The sequence below is a fragment of the Piliocolobus tephrosceles genome, chromosome 21 (assembly GCF_002776525.5).
Source record: "Piliocolobus tephrosceles isolate RC106 chromosome 21, ASM277652v3, whole genome shotgun sequence".
Classification (NCBI taxonomy): Eukaryota; Metazoa; Chordata; class Mammalia; order Primates; family Cercopithecidae; genus Piliocolobus; species Piliocolobus tephrosceles.
This window is the reverse complement of record NC_045454.1, coordinates 8,724,638-8,740,103: the sequence shown is the minus strand read 5'-3', so window position 1 is coordinate 8,740,103 and position 15,466 is coordinate 8,724,638. Positions and strand designations below refer to the sequence as shown.

The 15,466-nt window shown below is 50.5% G+C and overlaps 1 protein-coding gene across 3 annotated transcripts in view; it reads left to right on the top strand.

The window, feature by feature from the left end:
• Positions 1-4,135, top strand: part of RCN3 (reticulocalbin 3) — a 13,177-nt gene extending 9,042 nt beyond the window's left edge. For all 3 annotated transcript variants that reach the window (XM_026457362.1, XM_026457360.1, XM_026457361.2), the window contains 2 exons: positions 2,501-2,700; positions 3,555-4,135. In XM_026457362.1, the coding sequence (XP_026313147.1) occupies positions 2,501-2,700; positions 3,555-3,662 (308 nt within the window). In that variant the 3' untranslated portion in view covers positions 3,663-4,135. The remainder of the gene's footprint in view (positions 1-2,500; positions 2,701-3,554) is intronic.
• Positions 4,136-15,466: the final 11,331 nt, after the last annotated feature.

The following is a 15,466-nucleotide window of genomic DNA, read 5'->3' as shown; positions in this document are numbered from 1 at the left end:
TCTTTCTTTCTCTTTATTCTTTCTTTGTTTCTTTCTTTCTTTCTGTCACTGTCTTTCTGTCTGTCTGTGTGTGTGTGTGTGTGTGTGTGTGTGTGTGTCTGTCTCTCTATTAAATAGAGATGGGGTCTCACTATATTGTCCAGGTTGGACTAGAACTCCTGGGCTCAAACAATCTTCCCACCTTGGCCTCCCAAAGAGCTGGGATTACAGGCGTGAATCACCACACCTGGCTGAGAGAATATTTTTATTTTATTTTTCTTAAGAGATGGGGTCGGGCCAGGAGCAGTGGCTCAGGCCTGTAATCCCAGCACTTTGGGAGGCTGAGATGGGTGGATCATGAGGTCAGGAGTTCAAGACCAGTCTGGCCAAGATGGTGAAACCCCGTCTCTACTAAAAATACAAAAATTAGCTGGGCATGGTGGCAGGCGCCTGTAATCCCAGCTACTCGGGAGGCAGAGGCAGGAGAATTGCTAGAACCTGGGAGGCAGAGGTTGCAGTGAGCCGAGATCACGCCACTGCACTCCAACCTGGGCAAAAAGAGCGAAACTCTGTCTCTAAAAAAAAAAAAAGAGAGAGAGAGATGGGGTCTTGCCCTGTCGCCCAGGCTGGAGTGCAGTGGGGTGATCTTGGCTCACTGCAGCTTTGACCTCCTGGGCTCAAAGGATCCTCCCACCTCAGCCTCCCAAGTAGCTAAGACTCCAGGCCCAGTGTGGCCTCTGGAGATATTTCTGGTTGTTACTTCTAGTGGGGAGAGGATGCTACTGACATCTCCTGGATGGAGCCCAGGGATGCCCCTGAGCTTTCTCCCATACACAGGACAGGCCCTGACACAAGAAGTCACAGGCCCCAGATGCTGGCAGCTGTCCCCATCTCTCTCTCTCTCTCTTTTTTTTTTTTTGAGACGGAGTCTTGGTCTTGTTGCCCAGGCTGGAGTGCAGTGGCGGATCTCAGCTCATTGCAACCTCCGCCTCCCAGGTTCAAGCAATTCCCTTGTTTCAGCCTCCTGAGTAGGTGGGACTACAGGTGTGCACCACCACGCCCGGCTAATTTTGTATTTTTAGTAGAGACGGGGTTTCACCATGTTGGTCAGGCTGGTCTTGAACTCCTGACCTCAGGTGATCTGCCGGCCTTGGCCTCCCAAAGTGCTGGGATTACAGGCGTGAGCCACTGCACCCGGCCTGTCTTCTCAATTACTTCATCCCATTAAGACTTCATCTTCCATTCCTCAGCTCTATAAGGCAGAAACTATCACTAGCCTCCATTATACAGATGACACCTGAGGCCCAGAGGGTTGAAGGAATCTGCTAAAGACAATGGGAAGAAGCAGGGCTGGAATTTGAACATTTGGGCTCTGGCACCTATTTCTTAACTCCTCCCTACAGTAACATATCAAAATGTATAAAATTGGGGTGGGCGCCGTGGCTCACACCTGTATTCCCAGCACTTTAGGAGGCTGAGGTGGGTGGATCATTTGAGGTCAGGAGTCCAAGACCAGCCTGGCTAACATGATGAAACCCTGTCTCTACTAAAACTACAAAAATTAGCTGGATGTGGTCGTGGGTGCCTGTAATCCCAGCTACTCAGGAGGCTGAGGCAGGAGAATAACTTGAAACCGGGAGGTGGAGGTTGCAGTGAGCCGAGATTGTGCCACTGCACTCCAGCCTGTAATCCCAGCACTTTTGGGAGGCTGAGGCAGGTGGATCATGAGGTCAGGAGTTCAAGACCAGCCTGGCCAAGATGGTGAAACCCCCGTCTCTACTAAAAATACAAAAATTAGCTGGGCATGGTGGCACGTGCCTGTAATCCCAGCTACTCGTGAGGCTGAGGCACGAGAATCACTTGAACCCAGGAGGCAGAGGCTGCAGTGAGCCAAAATTGTGCCTTGCACTCCAGCCTGGGCAACAAGAGCGAAATTTCGTCTTTAAAACTTTTTTTTTTTTAAAGAGATGGGATCTTGCCCTGTTGCCCAGGCTGGAGTGGTGTGGGGTGATCAGAGCAAGACTCCATCTCAAAAAAAAAAAAAATCTTGTAGAAACAGGGTCTTGCTATGTTGCCCAGATTGGTCTTGAATCTTCGCCTCAAATGACCCTCTTGCCTGGGTCTCCCAAAGTGTGGGATTACAGTCATCACTGCACCTGGCATATCTGTCACCTGCTAACTGGCCCCAAACATCCTTGCACGTTCCTCCTGCATAGACATTGCTTACGCTGTGCCAGGCACTGCCTTGCCCAATGCACACACTACTTCACATGTGTATCAATGAAATCAATCAATCATGCAGTCAACCCATCAAATGAATTTCACCTGTAACATAAATGATTGCTCGTAAGCAGGTTTTGTTACTAATTCCATTGAAACAGAAGAGGAAGCTGAGGCGGGAGAGAGGGTAGTGAGTTGCTTAAGGGCCTGGTTCAGGAAGTATCAGAGCCAGGATCAGGCCCCAGCTCCACTAGACCCCCAGAGATGCCCCTGACCTTGTCCCCTCTGTCCTGTCCCCCAGCGGATCTGTACTCAGCCGAGCCTGGGGAGGAGGAGCCGGCGTGGGTGCAGACGGAGAGGCAGCAGTTCCGGGACTTCCGGGATCTGAACAAGGACGGGCACCTGGATGGGAGTGAAGTGGGCCACTGGGTGCTGCCCCCGGCCCAGGACCAGCCCCTGGTGGAAGCCAATCACCTCCTGCACGAGAGCGACATGGACAAGGTGCAGTGATGGGGCCGCGGCAGGAGCGGGTGGGCGTCGCATGCCAGCCTCCAGAAATGAGCAAGACCTGGGCCTGGAGCTTAGGGTCCCTTTTAGGTGGGATAAAAAAAGAAGGACGGAGAGAGAAGAAAAGAGAGGGGGACAGAGACCCAGAGAGAGTGGGGAACAGAGTCCCAGAGAGACAGGGGGACAGAGACCCAGAGACCCAAAGAGAGAAGGACAGGGACCAAGACAGGGGGACAGACTCAGAGAGACAGGGAAAGAGTCCCAGAGAGAGAGGACAGAGACCCAGAGAGAGAGGACAGAGACCCGGGGGGGGGGGGAAAGAGATTCAGAGAGAGGGGGACAGAGACTCAGAGAGGTGGACAGAGACCTAGAGACCCAAAGAGAAAAGGACAGGGACCAAGACGGGGACAGACTCAGAGAGAAAGGGACAGAGGCCCAGAGAGAAGGGTCCCAGAGATTTGGGGACACACTTGGATGCGGGGAGGGCTTTCGAAAGCAGGGCCGTTGCCGGGCGCGGTGGCTCAAGCCTGTAATCCCAGCACTTTGGGAGGCCGAGGCGGGCGGATCACAAGGTCAGGAGATCGAGACCATCCTGGCTAACATGGTGAAACCCCGTCTCTACTAAAAATACAAAAAATTAGCTGGGCGCAGTGGCGGGCACCTGTAGTCCCAGCTACTCGGGAGGCTGAGGCAGGAGAATGGCGTGAACCCGGGAGGCGGAGCTTGCAGTGAGCCGAGATCCGGCCACTGCACTCCAGCCTGGGCGGCAGAGCGAGACTCCGTCTCAAAAAAAAAAAGAAAGAAAGCAGGGCCGTGTTGTCCCCTCTAAACCCTGACCCTCCCTCCAGGACGGGCGGCTGAGCAAAGCGGAGATCCTGGGTAATTGGAACATGTTTGTGGGCAGTCAGGCCACCAACTATGGCGAGGACCTGACCCGGCACCACGATGAGCTGTGAGCTCCGTGCACCTGCCACGGCCTCAGGGGCCCAGCACAGTGACCCGAGCCCCGTGCACCTGCCACAGCCTCAGGGCCCCACACAGTGACCCAAGGAGGGGCCGCCGTGGTCTAGCCCCCTCCCTGTCCAGGCCCCGCAGGAGGCAGATGCAGTCCCTGGCATCCTCCTGCTCATGGGCTCTCAGGAACCCCCTGGGTCAGCTTCTGTCCCTGTCATACCCCCAGCCCCAGGGAGGGGCCGTCACAGTCCCAGAGGATAAGCAACACCTATTTCTGACTGAGTCTCCCAGCCCAGACCCAGGGACCCTGGCCCCAAGCTCAGCCTCTAAAATCCGCCACCAACCCCTCCAGCTCCAAATCTGAGCCTCCACCACACAGACTGAAGCTCCCCTGGCCCCAGCTCTCTCCTGCCTGGCCCGGCCTGGGACACCTCCTCCCTGCCAGGAGCCAATAAAAGCCAGCGCCGGGACCTTGTGTGTCTGTGTCTGTCTGTTGTCTGCCTGTCTCTATGAAGGGGAAAGGGGCTCTGGAGACGGTTTGGGGGCTGTGACTGGGAGTTGGGGGCTGAGGCATGCAATAGGGGACCAGGCATTTGAAGCTGGGTGTTGGAGGGATTGGAGGGCGTTCTGGGTATAAAAACAAACAAACAAACAAAATTGGACCTGGCCCAGTGGCTCACGCCTATAATTCCAGCAATTTGGGAGGCCAAGGCGGGCGTTCCAAACTCCTGAGGTCAGGAGTTCGAGACCAGCCTGGCCAACATGGTGAAATTCTATCTCTACTAGAAATACAAAAATTAGCTGGGCATGGTGGTGGGCACCTGTAATCCCAGCTACTCCGGAGGCTGAAGCAGGAGAATCGCTTGAACCCAGGAGCTGGAGGTTGTAGTGAGCCGAGATGGTGCCACTGCACTCCAGCCTGGGAGACAGAGCGAGACTCTGTCTCAAAAAAAAAAAAAAAAAGGAAAAAAAAGTCTGGACTCTGAGGCACGCAAAGCAGACAGGACGCCCTGCCCTCACAGAGCCCCAGTTCTGTGGGGAAGAAGAGACACAGCGACCTAAAATATGGCACGGCGTGACAGACGCTGTGAAGAGGGGAAGCGTGTAGCAGTGTGGCAATGTTCTGAGGTCTGAGTGGCTGGGAAAGGTCTCAATGATAAATGGAGTGCAGGAGGGAGCCACGGAGAGATGTGGAGGGAGAGCATTCCAGAGAGAGAGAAGAGCAAGTAAAATGGCACTGAGGCAGGAGTGGGCCTGGTGTGGCAGCAAGGAGGCTAGAGTGGCTGGAAGGGCATGAGCCAGGGGAAGAAGGTCAACTGAAAGCAGATGGGGCATGCGGCCAGACTCTGCAGGTCCCTGCAGGCAGGTCATGGTGGTCCCTGTTTGGTGGGACAAGACAGAGATGGACAGAGACTCAGAGAGAGAGGGACAGAGACCCAGAGAGAGAGGGGGACAGAGACCCAGAGAGAGAGGGGGACAGAGAACCAGAGAGAAGGGGACAGAGACCCAGAGAGAGAGGGGGACAGAGACCCAGAGAGACAGACAGAATTTATTCTGAGTGAAATGGGAGCCGCTGGAGTGTAATGAGCAGAGGAGGGATTATAAACAGCTTTGAGTTATTTAAGAGTCAGGTTGGGCGCAGTGGTTCACGCCGGTAATCCCAAGGATTAATCAAGGATTGTTTGAGCCCAGGAGTTCAAGACTCAGCCTGGGATGATCTTTCATGAAGACGGCATCTCTCTTTTTCTTTCTTTTCTTTTTCTTTGAGACGGAGGCTCGCTCTGTTGCCCAGGCTGGAGTGCAGTGGCGGGATCTTGGCTCGCTGCAACCTCCACCTCCCGGGTTCAAGCCTCAGCCTCCTGCCTCAGCCTCCTGAGTAGCTGGGATTACAGACACGCGCCCCCATGCCCAGCTAGTTTTTGTATTTTTAGTAGAGATGGGGTTTCACCATATTGATCAGGATGGTCTTGATCTCTTGACCTTGTGATCCACCCACCTCAGCCTCCCAAAGTGCTGGGATTACAGGCGTGAGCCACCGCACCTGGCCACCAGCCCTGTCTTTTTTTAAAAAAAAAATTAGGCCAGGCGCAGTGAGCCAAGATCATGCCACTGCACTCCAGCTTGGTGAGAAAGCGAGACTCCATCTAAAAAAAATTACATTAAAAAAAATCCCCCTGATTTTTTAGGGTAGTGAAACCATTCTTTATGATACTGTAATGATAGATGTATGTCATTATATATTACACAAAACTCACAGTATGTACAACACAAAGAATGAATTCTAATATAAACCATGGGCTTAAGTTAGTATATCAATATTGGCTTATTGATTGGAACAAATGTACCACACTAATGCAAGATAAGTAAGGAAAACTGAGGGTGATGTGAAGGGGCATCTCTGTACTTTGCACTCACTTCTTCGTTAACCTAAAACTGGTCTAAAACTAAGGCTCTTTAATTTTTTTTGTTGTTGTTGTTGAGACGGAGTCTCGCTCTATCACCCAAGCTGGTGTGCAGTGGCCGGATCTCAGCTCACTGCAAGCTCCGCCTCCCGGGTTCCCGCCATTCTCCTGCCTCAGCCTCCTGAGTAGCTGGGACTACAGGCGCCCGCCACCTCGCCCGGCTAGATTTTTGTATTTTTTTTAGTAGAGACGGGGTTTCACCATGTTAGCCAGGATGGTCTCGATCTCCTGACCTCGTGATCCGCCTGTCTCGGCCTCCCAAAGTGCTGGGATTACAGGCTTGAGCCACCGTGCCCGGCCAACATCTTAATAATATTAAGTTTATCAATCTATAAACACGGTATATCTCCACATTGCTTTAAGTCTTTTGTTTGTTTGTTTGTTTTGTTTTTTTTTTTTGAGACGGAGTCTCGCTCTGTCCCCCAGGCTGGAGTGCAGTGGCCGGATCTCAGCTCACTGCAAGCTCCGCCTCCCGGGTTTACACCATTCTCCTGCCTCAGCCTCCCAAGTAGCTGAGACTACAGGCGCCCGCCACCTCGCCCAGCTAGTTTTTGTAATTTTAGTAGAGACGGGGTTTCACCGTGTTAGCCAGGATGGTCTCGATCTCCCGACCTCGTGATCCGCCCGTCTTGGCCTCCCAAAGTGCTGGGATTACAGGCTTGAGCCACCGTGCCCGGCCGCTTTAAGTCTTTTAATTATCTCATCAATGTTTTGTAGTTTTCAGTTTTTTGTTGTTGTTGTTAAATTAATTCCTAAGTATTGTGGTTTTTTCCTCTGCTATAGCAAATTAAAATGCTTTTTAACTTCATATTTCAAGTTTTTGCTTCCAATATATAAAATAGAATTATTTTGATATTCATATGCTGTGAACTTGCCAAATGTGCTTACTAGTTCTAGAATTTCCATGTTACTCTTTTTTATTATTTATTCACTGACATTTCCTGTCGTTTTATGCATTATAAACATTTAGACTCTTGAGTAGTTATAATAGCTATTACAATAGCTTTTTGTGTGTGTGTGAGGCCTCATGCAGTGGTGAGATCACAGCTCATTGTAGCTTTGATCTCCCGAGCTCTAGCTATCCTCCCACCTCAGCCTCCAGAGTAGCTGGGACTATAGGTGCGTATCACCAAGCTGGGCTTTTTTTTTTTTTGAAACAGAGTCTTGCTCTGTCATCCAGGCTGGAGTGCAGTGGCATGATCTCAGATCACTGCAACTTCCACCTCCCGGGTTAAGGCAATTCTTGTGTCTCAGCCTCCCAAGAAGCTGGGACCGTAGGAGCCCACCACCACACTTAGCCAGTTTTTTTGTATTTTTTTTGGCAGAAACAGAGTTTTGCCATGTTGGCCAGGCTGTCTTGAACTCCTGGCCTCAAGTGATCCACCTGCCTTGGCCTCCCAAAGTGCTGAGGTTACAGGGGTGAGCCACTGTGCCCGGCCATGCTGGGTTAATGTTAAATTTTTTGTGGAGAAGACATTTTACTATGTTGGCCAGGATGCTCTTAGAACTCCTGGACTCAAGTGATCTTCCAGCCTCAGCCTCCCCATGTACTGGAATTACAGGTGTGAGCCTCTGCAGCCACCCTATCAATGGCTATTTTTTTTTTTTATTTTTTATTTTTATTTTTATTTTTTTGAGACGGAGTCTCGCTCTGTCGCCCAGGCTGGAGTGCAGTGGCCGGATCTCAGCTCACTGCAAGCTCCGCCTCCTGGGTTTACGCCATTCTCCTGCCTCAGCCTCCTGAGTAGCTGGGACTACAGGCGCCCGCCACCTCGTCCGGCTAGTTTTTTGTATTTTTTAGTAGAGACGGGGGGTTTCACCATGTTAGCCAGGATGGTCTCGATCTCCCGACCTCGTGATCCGCCCGTCTCGGCCTCCCAAAGTGCTGGGATTACAGGCTTGAGCCACTGCGCCCGGCCTATTTTTATTTTTAAATTAAAAAAAATTCTTTTTGTTTTTTGAGACAGGGTCTCACTCTGTCACCCAGGTTGGAGTGCAGTGGCAAAATTATGGTTCACTGCAGCCTCAACCTCCTGGGCTCAGGTGATACTCCCACCTCAGCCTCCTGAGTAGCTGGGACTACAGGCATGGGCCATTAGAGGCAGCTAATTTTTTGCATTTTTTAAATAGAGACAAGGTTTGTCATGTTGCCAAGCTAGTCTTGAACTCCTGGGCTCAAATGATCCTCCTGCCTCAACCTCCCAGAAGTGCTGGGATTACTGGCTTGAACCATTATGCCTGGCCAATAGCTACTTTTTTGTTTGTTTGTTTTAGGTGGTCTTGCTCTTGTCGCCCAGGCTGGAGTACAGTGGCGCGATCTTAAATCACTGCAACCTCCACCTCTCTGGCTCAAGCGATTCTCCAGTCTCAGCCTCCCAAGTAGCTGGGATTACAGGCATGGACCACCACGCCCAGCAAATTTTTGTATTTTTAGTAGAGATGGGGTTTCACCGTGTTGGCCAGGCTGGTCTCGAACTCCCGACCGCAGGTGATCCGCCTGCCCTGATCTCCCAAATTGCTGCGATTATAGGCGTGAGCCACCCTGCCCAGCCAGTTCACTTTTTTTTTTTTTAGGTTTAGCTGGGCTTTTTGGAGTGTACCCATGCAGCCAGGGCTCAAGGTCAGCTAGATATTTGAGTAGAGTTGGGCCGGGTGCGGTGGCTCACGCCTGTAATCCCAGCACTTTGGGAGGCTGAGGCGGGCAGATCACAAGGTCAGGAAATCGAGACCATCCTGGCTAACACGGTGAAACCCCGTCTCTACTGAAAATATAAAAAATTAGGCCGGGCGCGGTGGCTCAAGCCTGTAATCCCAGCACTTTGGGAGGCCGAGACGGGTGGATCACGAGGTCAGGAGATGGAGACTATCCTGGCTAACATGGTGAAACCCCGTCTCTACTAAAAAATACAAAAAACTAGCTGGGCGAGGTGGTGGGCGCCTGTAGTCCCAGCTACACGGGAGGCTGAGGCAGGAGAATGGCGTGAACCCGGGAGGCGGAGCTTGCACCACTGCACTCCAAACTGGGCGACAGAGTGAGACTCCATCTGAAAAAAAAAAAAAAGATACTTGAGTAGAGTTTATAGAAATCATTCCGGGTACCCTCTCTCCAGCTTCTCTCTCCAAGATTTATCTCCTCACCTTCCTTTTGCTGTAGTTCTTCAAGCTGGGAAGACTGGATCTCTCCTGATGTTTTAGCCACCAGTCATGGTATGGACTAGAACTCACCCCCAAGTAAAAGTTGTACAAATAAGAAACTTGCCCAGTTTCTTTCTTTTTTCTGAGTGTCAAGTCCCCTCCAGTTGCTCTATCTGCTTTTGTTTACCGTCCAGAGCCTTGCCTTTGGGTAATTGTTTCCTATGTTTTTTCCAGAGTTTGTAACTGTTATCTGTGTGGGAGGACTGGAATTGGAATCCAAGGGCGTCTGACTCCAAGCGTTTTAGTATGATAACATACTGCCCTCTAGTGGCTGGACGTGGAGAACTGGTTTATGTGGGAGGAAGGGCGTATTGGTAAATCTCTGAGGGCTGCGTGTTTGGAAACATTGTGTATCTAAAACAATACCCACACATAGCAACAAATTACTTGCAAAGAACAGTTTATGGTGAAAAACTGCCCAGCATCTTGTCACACTTAGTGCTTCTCTCCAGAACTTTTTTGGTTTTAAAATACTCTTGCATATTTTATTTTAAAATAATGGCCATACTCTCACAGGATACAAAACCCTAAATATACAGGATGCTACAAGCTAAAAACACCACCTTCCACTAAGTTCAACTCTTCACAGACAGCCAGTGTTTCCTTCCAAGGAGAATCTACACATATTTAAGCAAATAAGTACAAATAGTTTTTTGGGGGTTTTTTTGTTTGTTTTTTTTTTTTTAGACAAGTCTCCGTCTATCTCCCAGGCTGGAGTGCAGTGATGCAATCTTGTCTCACTGCAACCTCCACCTCCCGGGTTCAAGCGATTCTCCTGCCTCAGCCTCCCAAGTAGCTGGGATTACAGGTGCCCGCCACCACACACAGCTAATATTTTGTGTTATTAATGGAGACGGAGTTTTGCCATGTTGGCCAGGCTGGTCTCAAACTCCTGATCTCAGGTGATCCGCCTGCCTTGGCCTCCCAAAGTGCTAGGATTACAGGTGTAAACCACTATGTCTAGCTAATTTTTGTGTTTTTAGCAGAGACGGCATTTCACCTTGTTGGTCAGTCTGGTCTCGAACTCCTGACCTGGAGATCTACCCTCCTCAGCCCCGCAAAGTGCTGGGACTAGAGGTGTGAGCCACCCCGCCTGGCCCGCATTTTTTTGTTTTGTTTTGTTTTGTTTTGAGACGGAGTCTTGCTCTGTCGCCCAGGCTGGAGTGCAGTGGCTCAATCTGGGCTCACTGCAACTTCCGCCTCCTGGGTTCAAGTGATTCTCCTGCCTCAGCCTCTCCAGTAGTTGAGATTACTGGTGCCAGTCACCGTGCTTGGCTACTTTTTGCATTTTTAGTAGAGACGGGGTTTTGCCATGTTGGCCAGGCTGGTCTCAAACTCCTGACCTCAGGTGATCCACCCGCCTTGGCCTCCCTAAGTGCTGGGATTACAAGCCTGAGCCTCCGCGCCTGGCCCCGGCCTGTGTTTTTAAAGACACAGTCTTGCTCTGCCACCCAGGCCAGAGTACTGTGGCACTCCGGTTGCAGAGAGCCAACATTGTGCCATTGCACTCCACTGATATCAGCTAGCTGCAAGTGATTCTTATGCTTCAGCCTTCCTAGTAGCTGGGATTACAGGCATATGACACCATGCCCAGCTAATTTTTTTTTTTTTTTTTTTTTTTTTTTTGAGACAGAGTCTTGCTCTGTCACCCAGGCTGGAGTACAAGTGGCACAATCTTGGCTCACTGCAAGCTCTGCCTCTTGGGTTCACACCATTCTCCTGCCTCAGCCTCCCGAGTAGCTGGGACTACAGGCACCCGCCACCTCGTCCGGCTAATTTTTTGTATTTTTAATAAAGACAGGGTTTCACTGTGTTAAGATGGTCTCGCTCTCCTGACCTCGTGATCCACCCGCCTCGGCCTCCCAAAGTGCTGGGATTACAGGCGTGAGCTACCGCGCCCAGCCCAGTTTTTGTATTTGTAATAGAGATGGGGTTTCACCATGTTGTCCAGGCTGGTCTCAAACTCCTGAGCTCAAGCAGTCTTCCTACCTCAGCCCCACAAAGTGCTGAAATCATGGGCAGGAGCCACTGCGCCCAGCCATTCTAGCTCGTGTTTTGCTGAGCGTCTTTGCACGTCTTTGGGGTACATACACAGGAGTGAGGTACTGGAGCACCAGCTAGGCACATTTTTAGCGTTAATCAGTATTACCAATTCATTTCCCCAATTTATGTGCCCACCTGCGTGGTAGACAAGTTCCAGTGTCTCCACATCCTGACCAACGCTTATTAGAAGAAACTTTTGAACTGTTTTTGCTTTTAGTTCTTCCGTTGGTGACCTCCCCACTTTCACATCAGCAGATCAAATCCCCATGCTGTTGACAGCACGCTGGGAGCAAAGAGCCAGGTGGAGCTTCTAACGAAGTCAGATCTTCTGATATTTTAAAAGCTAAGATACAATTCACAGGCCATAAAATTAACCCTTGGTTGGGCATGGTGGTTCACACTTGTAATCCTAGTACTTTAGGACGCCAAGGTGGGCAGATCGCTTGAGGCTAGGAGTTCAAGACCAGCCTGGCCAACATGACAAAACCCTGTCTCTACTAAAAACACAAAAATTAGCTGGGCGTGGTGGCACATACCTGTAATCCCAGCTACTCAGGAGGCTGGGGCAGGAGAATCGTTGAACCCGGAAGGCGGAGGTTGCAGTGAGCCAAGATCGTGCCACTGCACTCTAGCCTGGGCGGCAGAACCAGACTTTGTCTCAAAAAAAACGAAACCCACACCCCGTTGGCAGTCACTGTCCCCTGACTCTCTGCACTCCCTCCCAGCCCCGGACAGCCACTAACTACTTTCTGTTGCTATGGATTTGCCTATTGTGGGCCTCTCATCATAAATGCGATTGTACTGTGACCTTTCGTGCTGACCTTCTTTAAGCATGTTTTCCAGATCCATCCACACTGTAGCCCGTGTCAGGACGTCATTCCTTTTTAGGACTGAGTAACATTCCATGGCACGGGCTAGACCACATTTTGTCTCCACTCACCAGCTGACGGACTTCTGGGCTGTTTCCACTGCTGGGCTATGGTGAATCGTGCTGTTAGGGTCCTTCACGTACATTTGTTTTGCCTCAGCCTCCCAAGTAGCTGGGATTACAGGCATCTACCACCACACCTGGCTAATTTTTGTACTTTTGGTAGAGATGGGGTTTCACCATGCTGGCCAGGCTGGTCTCGAACTCATGACCACGTGATCCGCCCACCTTGGCCTTGCAAATCATGTACATATTTTTATGTAGACCCGTTTTCAGTTTTCTTGAGTAGATAACTAGGAAGGGAACTGTGGAGCTGATTTTTTCTTTTATACATGTCTGACTTTGTCACCCAGGCTGGAATAAAGAGGTGGGATCATAGCTCGACCTCCTGGGCTCACAGCATCTTCTGGCTTCAGTCTCCCATGCAGCTGGGACTACAGGTGGGCACCACCATGCCCAGCTAATTTGTTCTTTTTTGTAGAGATGGGGTCTTGCTACAGTGGCCAGGCTGGTCGCCAACTCCTGGGTTCAAGCAATCCTCCTGACTCGGCCTCCCAAAGTGTTGGGATTACAGGCGTGAACCACCTTGCTTGGGCTGATTTTATTTTTTAGACAGAGTCTTGCTCTTTCGCCAGGCTGCAGTGCAATGGTGTGATCTCGGCTCACTGTAACTTCCACCTCCCAGGTTCAAGCGATTTTCCTGCCTCAGCCTCCCGAGTAGCTGGGACTACAGGAGGCGACACCACGCCCGGCTAATTTTTGTATTTTTAGTAGAGACGGGGTTTCACCATGTTGGCTAGGATAGTCTCCATCTCTTGACCTCATGATCTGCCCCTGCCTCAGCCCTCCAAAGTGCTAGGATTACAGGCGTGAGCCACTGCACCTGGCCATGTGCTGATTTTTAAAAAGAGAAGCGGAGCCTGTAATCCCTGTGCTTTGGGAGGCTGAGGCGGGTGGATCACTTGAGGTAAGGAGTTTGAGACCAGCCTAGCCAATGTGGTGAAACCCCTTCTCTACTTAAAAAATACAAAAATTGGCCGGGCGTGGTGGCTCGTGCCTGTAATCCCAGCACTTTGGGAGGCTGAGGTGGGCGGATCATGAGGTCAGGAGATGGAGACCATCCTGGCTAACATGGTCAAACCCCATCTCTACTAAAAAAATACAAAAAAAAAAAAAAAAAATTAGCCAGGCATGGTGGTGGGCGCCTGTAGTCCCAGCTACTCGGGAGGCTGAGGCAGGAGAATGGCGTGAACCTGGGAGGCGGAGCTTGCAGTGAGCTGAGATCGTGCCACTGCACTCCAGCCTGGGCAACAGAGTGAGATTCCATCTCAAAAGAAAAGAAATGGAAGGGTTGGGTATGGTGGTTCATGCCTGTTATGCCAGCACTTTGGGAGGCCAAGGTGGACGGATCACCTGAGGTCAGGAGTTCGAGACCAGCATGACCAACATGGCAAAACCCCATCTCTATGAAAAATATAAAAATTAGCCGGGTGTGGTGGCACATACCTGTAATCCCAGCTACTTGGCAAGAAGCTGAGGCAGAAGAATCGCTTGAACCCGGGAGGCAGAGGTTGCAGTGAGCCGAGATCTCGCCACTGCACTCCAGCCTGGGCGACAGGGTAAGACTCCGTCTCAAAAACAAAAAAACAGAAATGGAAATGTAGTTTTTCACATGAATTCTCCCAGCATCTTTTTTGCATTTGACAACTTCATACAGTAAAATCCACTCCTTTTGGTGAACAGTTCTGAATTCTCATAAACCGGAGTCATGTAACCACCACAATCAAAATCCGGAACTGTTCCTTCACACCCCACCTAGAATCTCTCTTACTACTCCCCACTTTGGAGTCAATTCCTTTTCCTACCCTGGCAACCAAAGCTTTGTTCCTGGTTCGTATAGTTCCGCCTTTGCAGTGTCAAAATAAATCTTCCTGTTTTTATTTTTAATTGTTTTGAGATGGGGTCTTGTTCTGTGGCCCAGGCTGGAATGCAGTGGTGCCTGGGTTCGAGCAATTCTCCCACCTCAGCCTCCCGAGTAGCTGGGATTATGGGGGTGCTCCTCCACACCCAGATAATTTTTGTATTTTTAGTGGAGATGGGGATTCACCATGTTGGCCAGGCTGGTCTTGAACTCCTGACCTGGGGCAATTCACCTGCTTTGGCCTCCCAAAATGCTGGGATTATAGCCATGAGCCACCACACCCAGCCATCTTCCTGTTTTAAATTATTTTTTCTTTTTTTTTTTTTTTTTTGAGATGGAGTTTTGCTCGTTGCCCAGGCTGGAGTGCAGTGGTGCGATCTCAGCTCACTGCAACCTCCGCCTCCGGGTTCAAGCAATTCTCCTGCCTCAGCCTCCCAAGTAGCTGGGATAACAGGCCTGTGCCACCACACCCAGTTACGTTTGTATTTTTTTAGTAGAGACAAGGTTTCACCATGTTGGCCAGGCTGGTCTCAAATACCTGACCTGAAGTGATCCACCCACCTTGGCCTCCCAAAATGCTGGGATTACAGATGTGCACCACTGTGCCTGGCCTATTTTTATTTATTATTTTATTTTAATTTTTATTTTGGAACAGAGTCCCGCTCTGTTGCTCAGGCTGGAGTGCAGTGGCGCGATCTCAGCTCACTGCAACCTCCACCTCCAGGTTCAAGCAATTCTCCTGCCTCAGCCTCCTGAGTAGCTGGAACTACAGGCATATGCCACGACGCCCAGCTAATTTTTTATATTTTCAGTAGAGATGGGGTTTCACCCTGTTAGCCAGGGTGGTCTCAATCTCCTGATCTCGTGATCTGCCCGCCTCGGCCTCCCAAAGTGTTGAGATTACAGGTGTGAGCCACTGCGCCCAGCTCATTTTAAAATCTTTACAAGTAACTACAATTTTCTGGAAGAGCTGTCTGTGAGCTTCTTGAAGCTGGAGCCCTCGGCAGGCACCTGCCATCAGTGCCACCAAGCCCAGGTCTTGCACTAAACTTTAACCACTGTCTGAGGAAACTCTGCTCAAAAAAAGACAAGATTTGTCTCACTTCCCGTCTCTTCTGCTACAGCTGAAGCTGTGGTTCTGCTCTTGCTTCCTCTCCAGGTACTTCAGAACCTTAAATGACAGAACAGGGCGTGGTGACCAAGCCTGTAATCCCAGCACTTCAGGAGTCTGAGGCAGGTGGGTCACTTGAGGTCAGG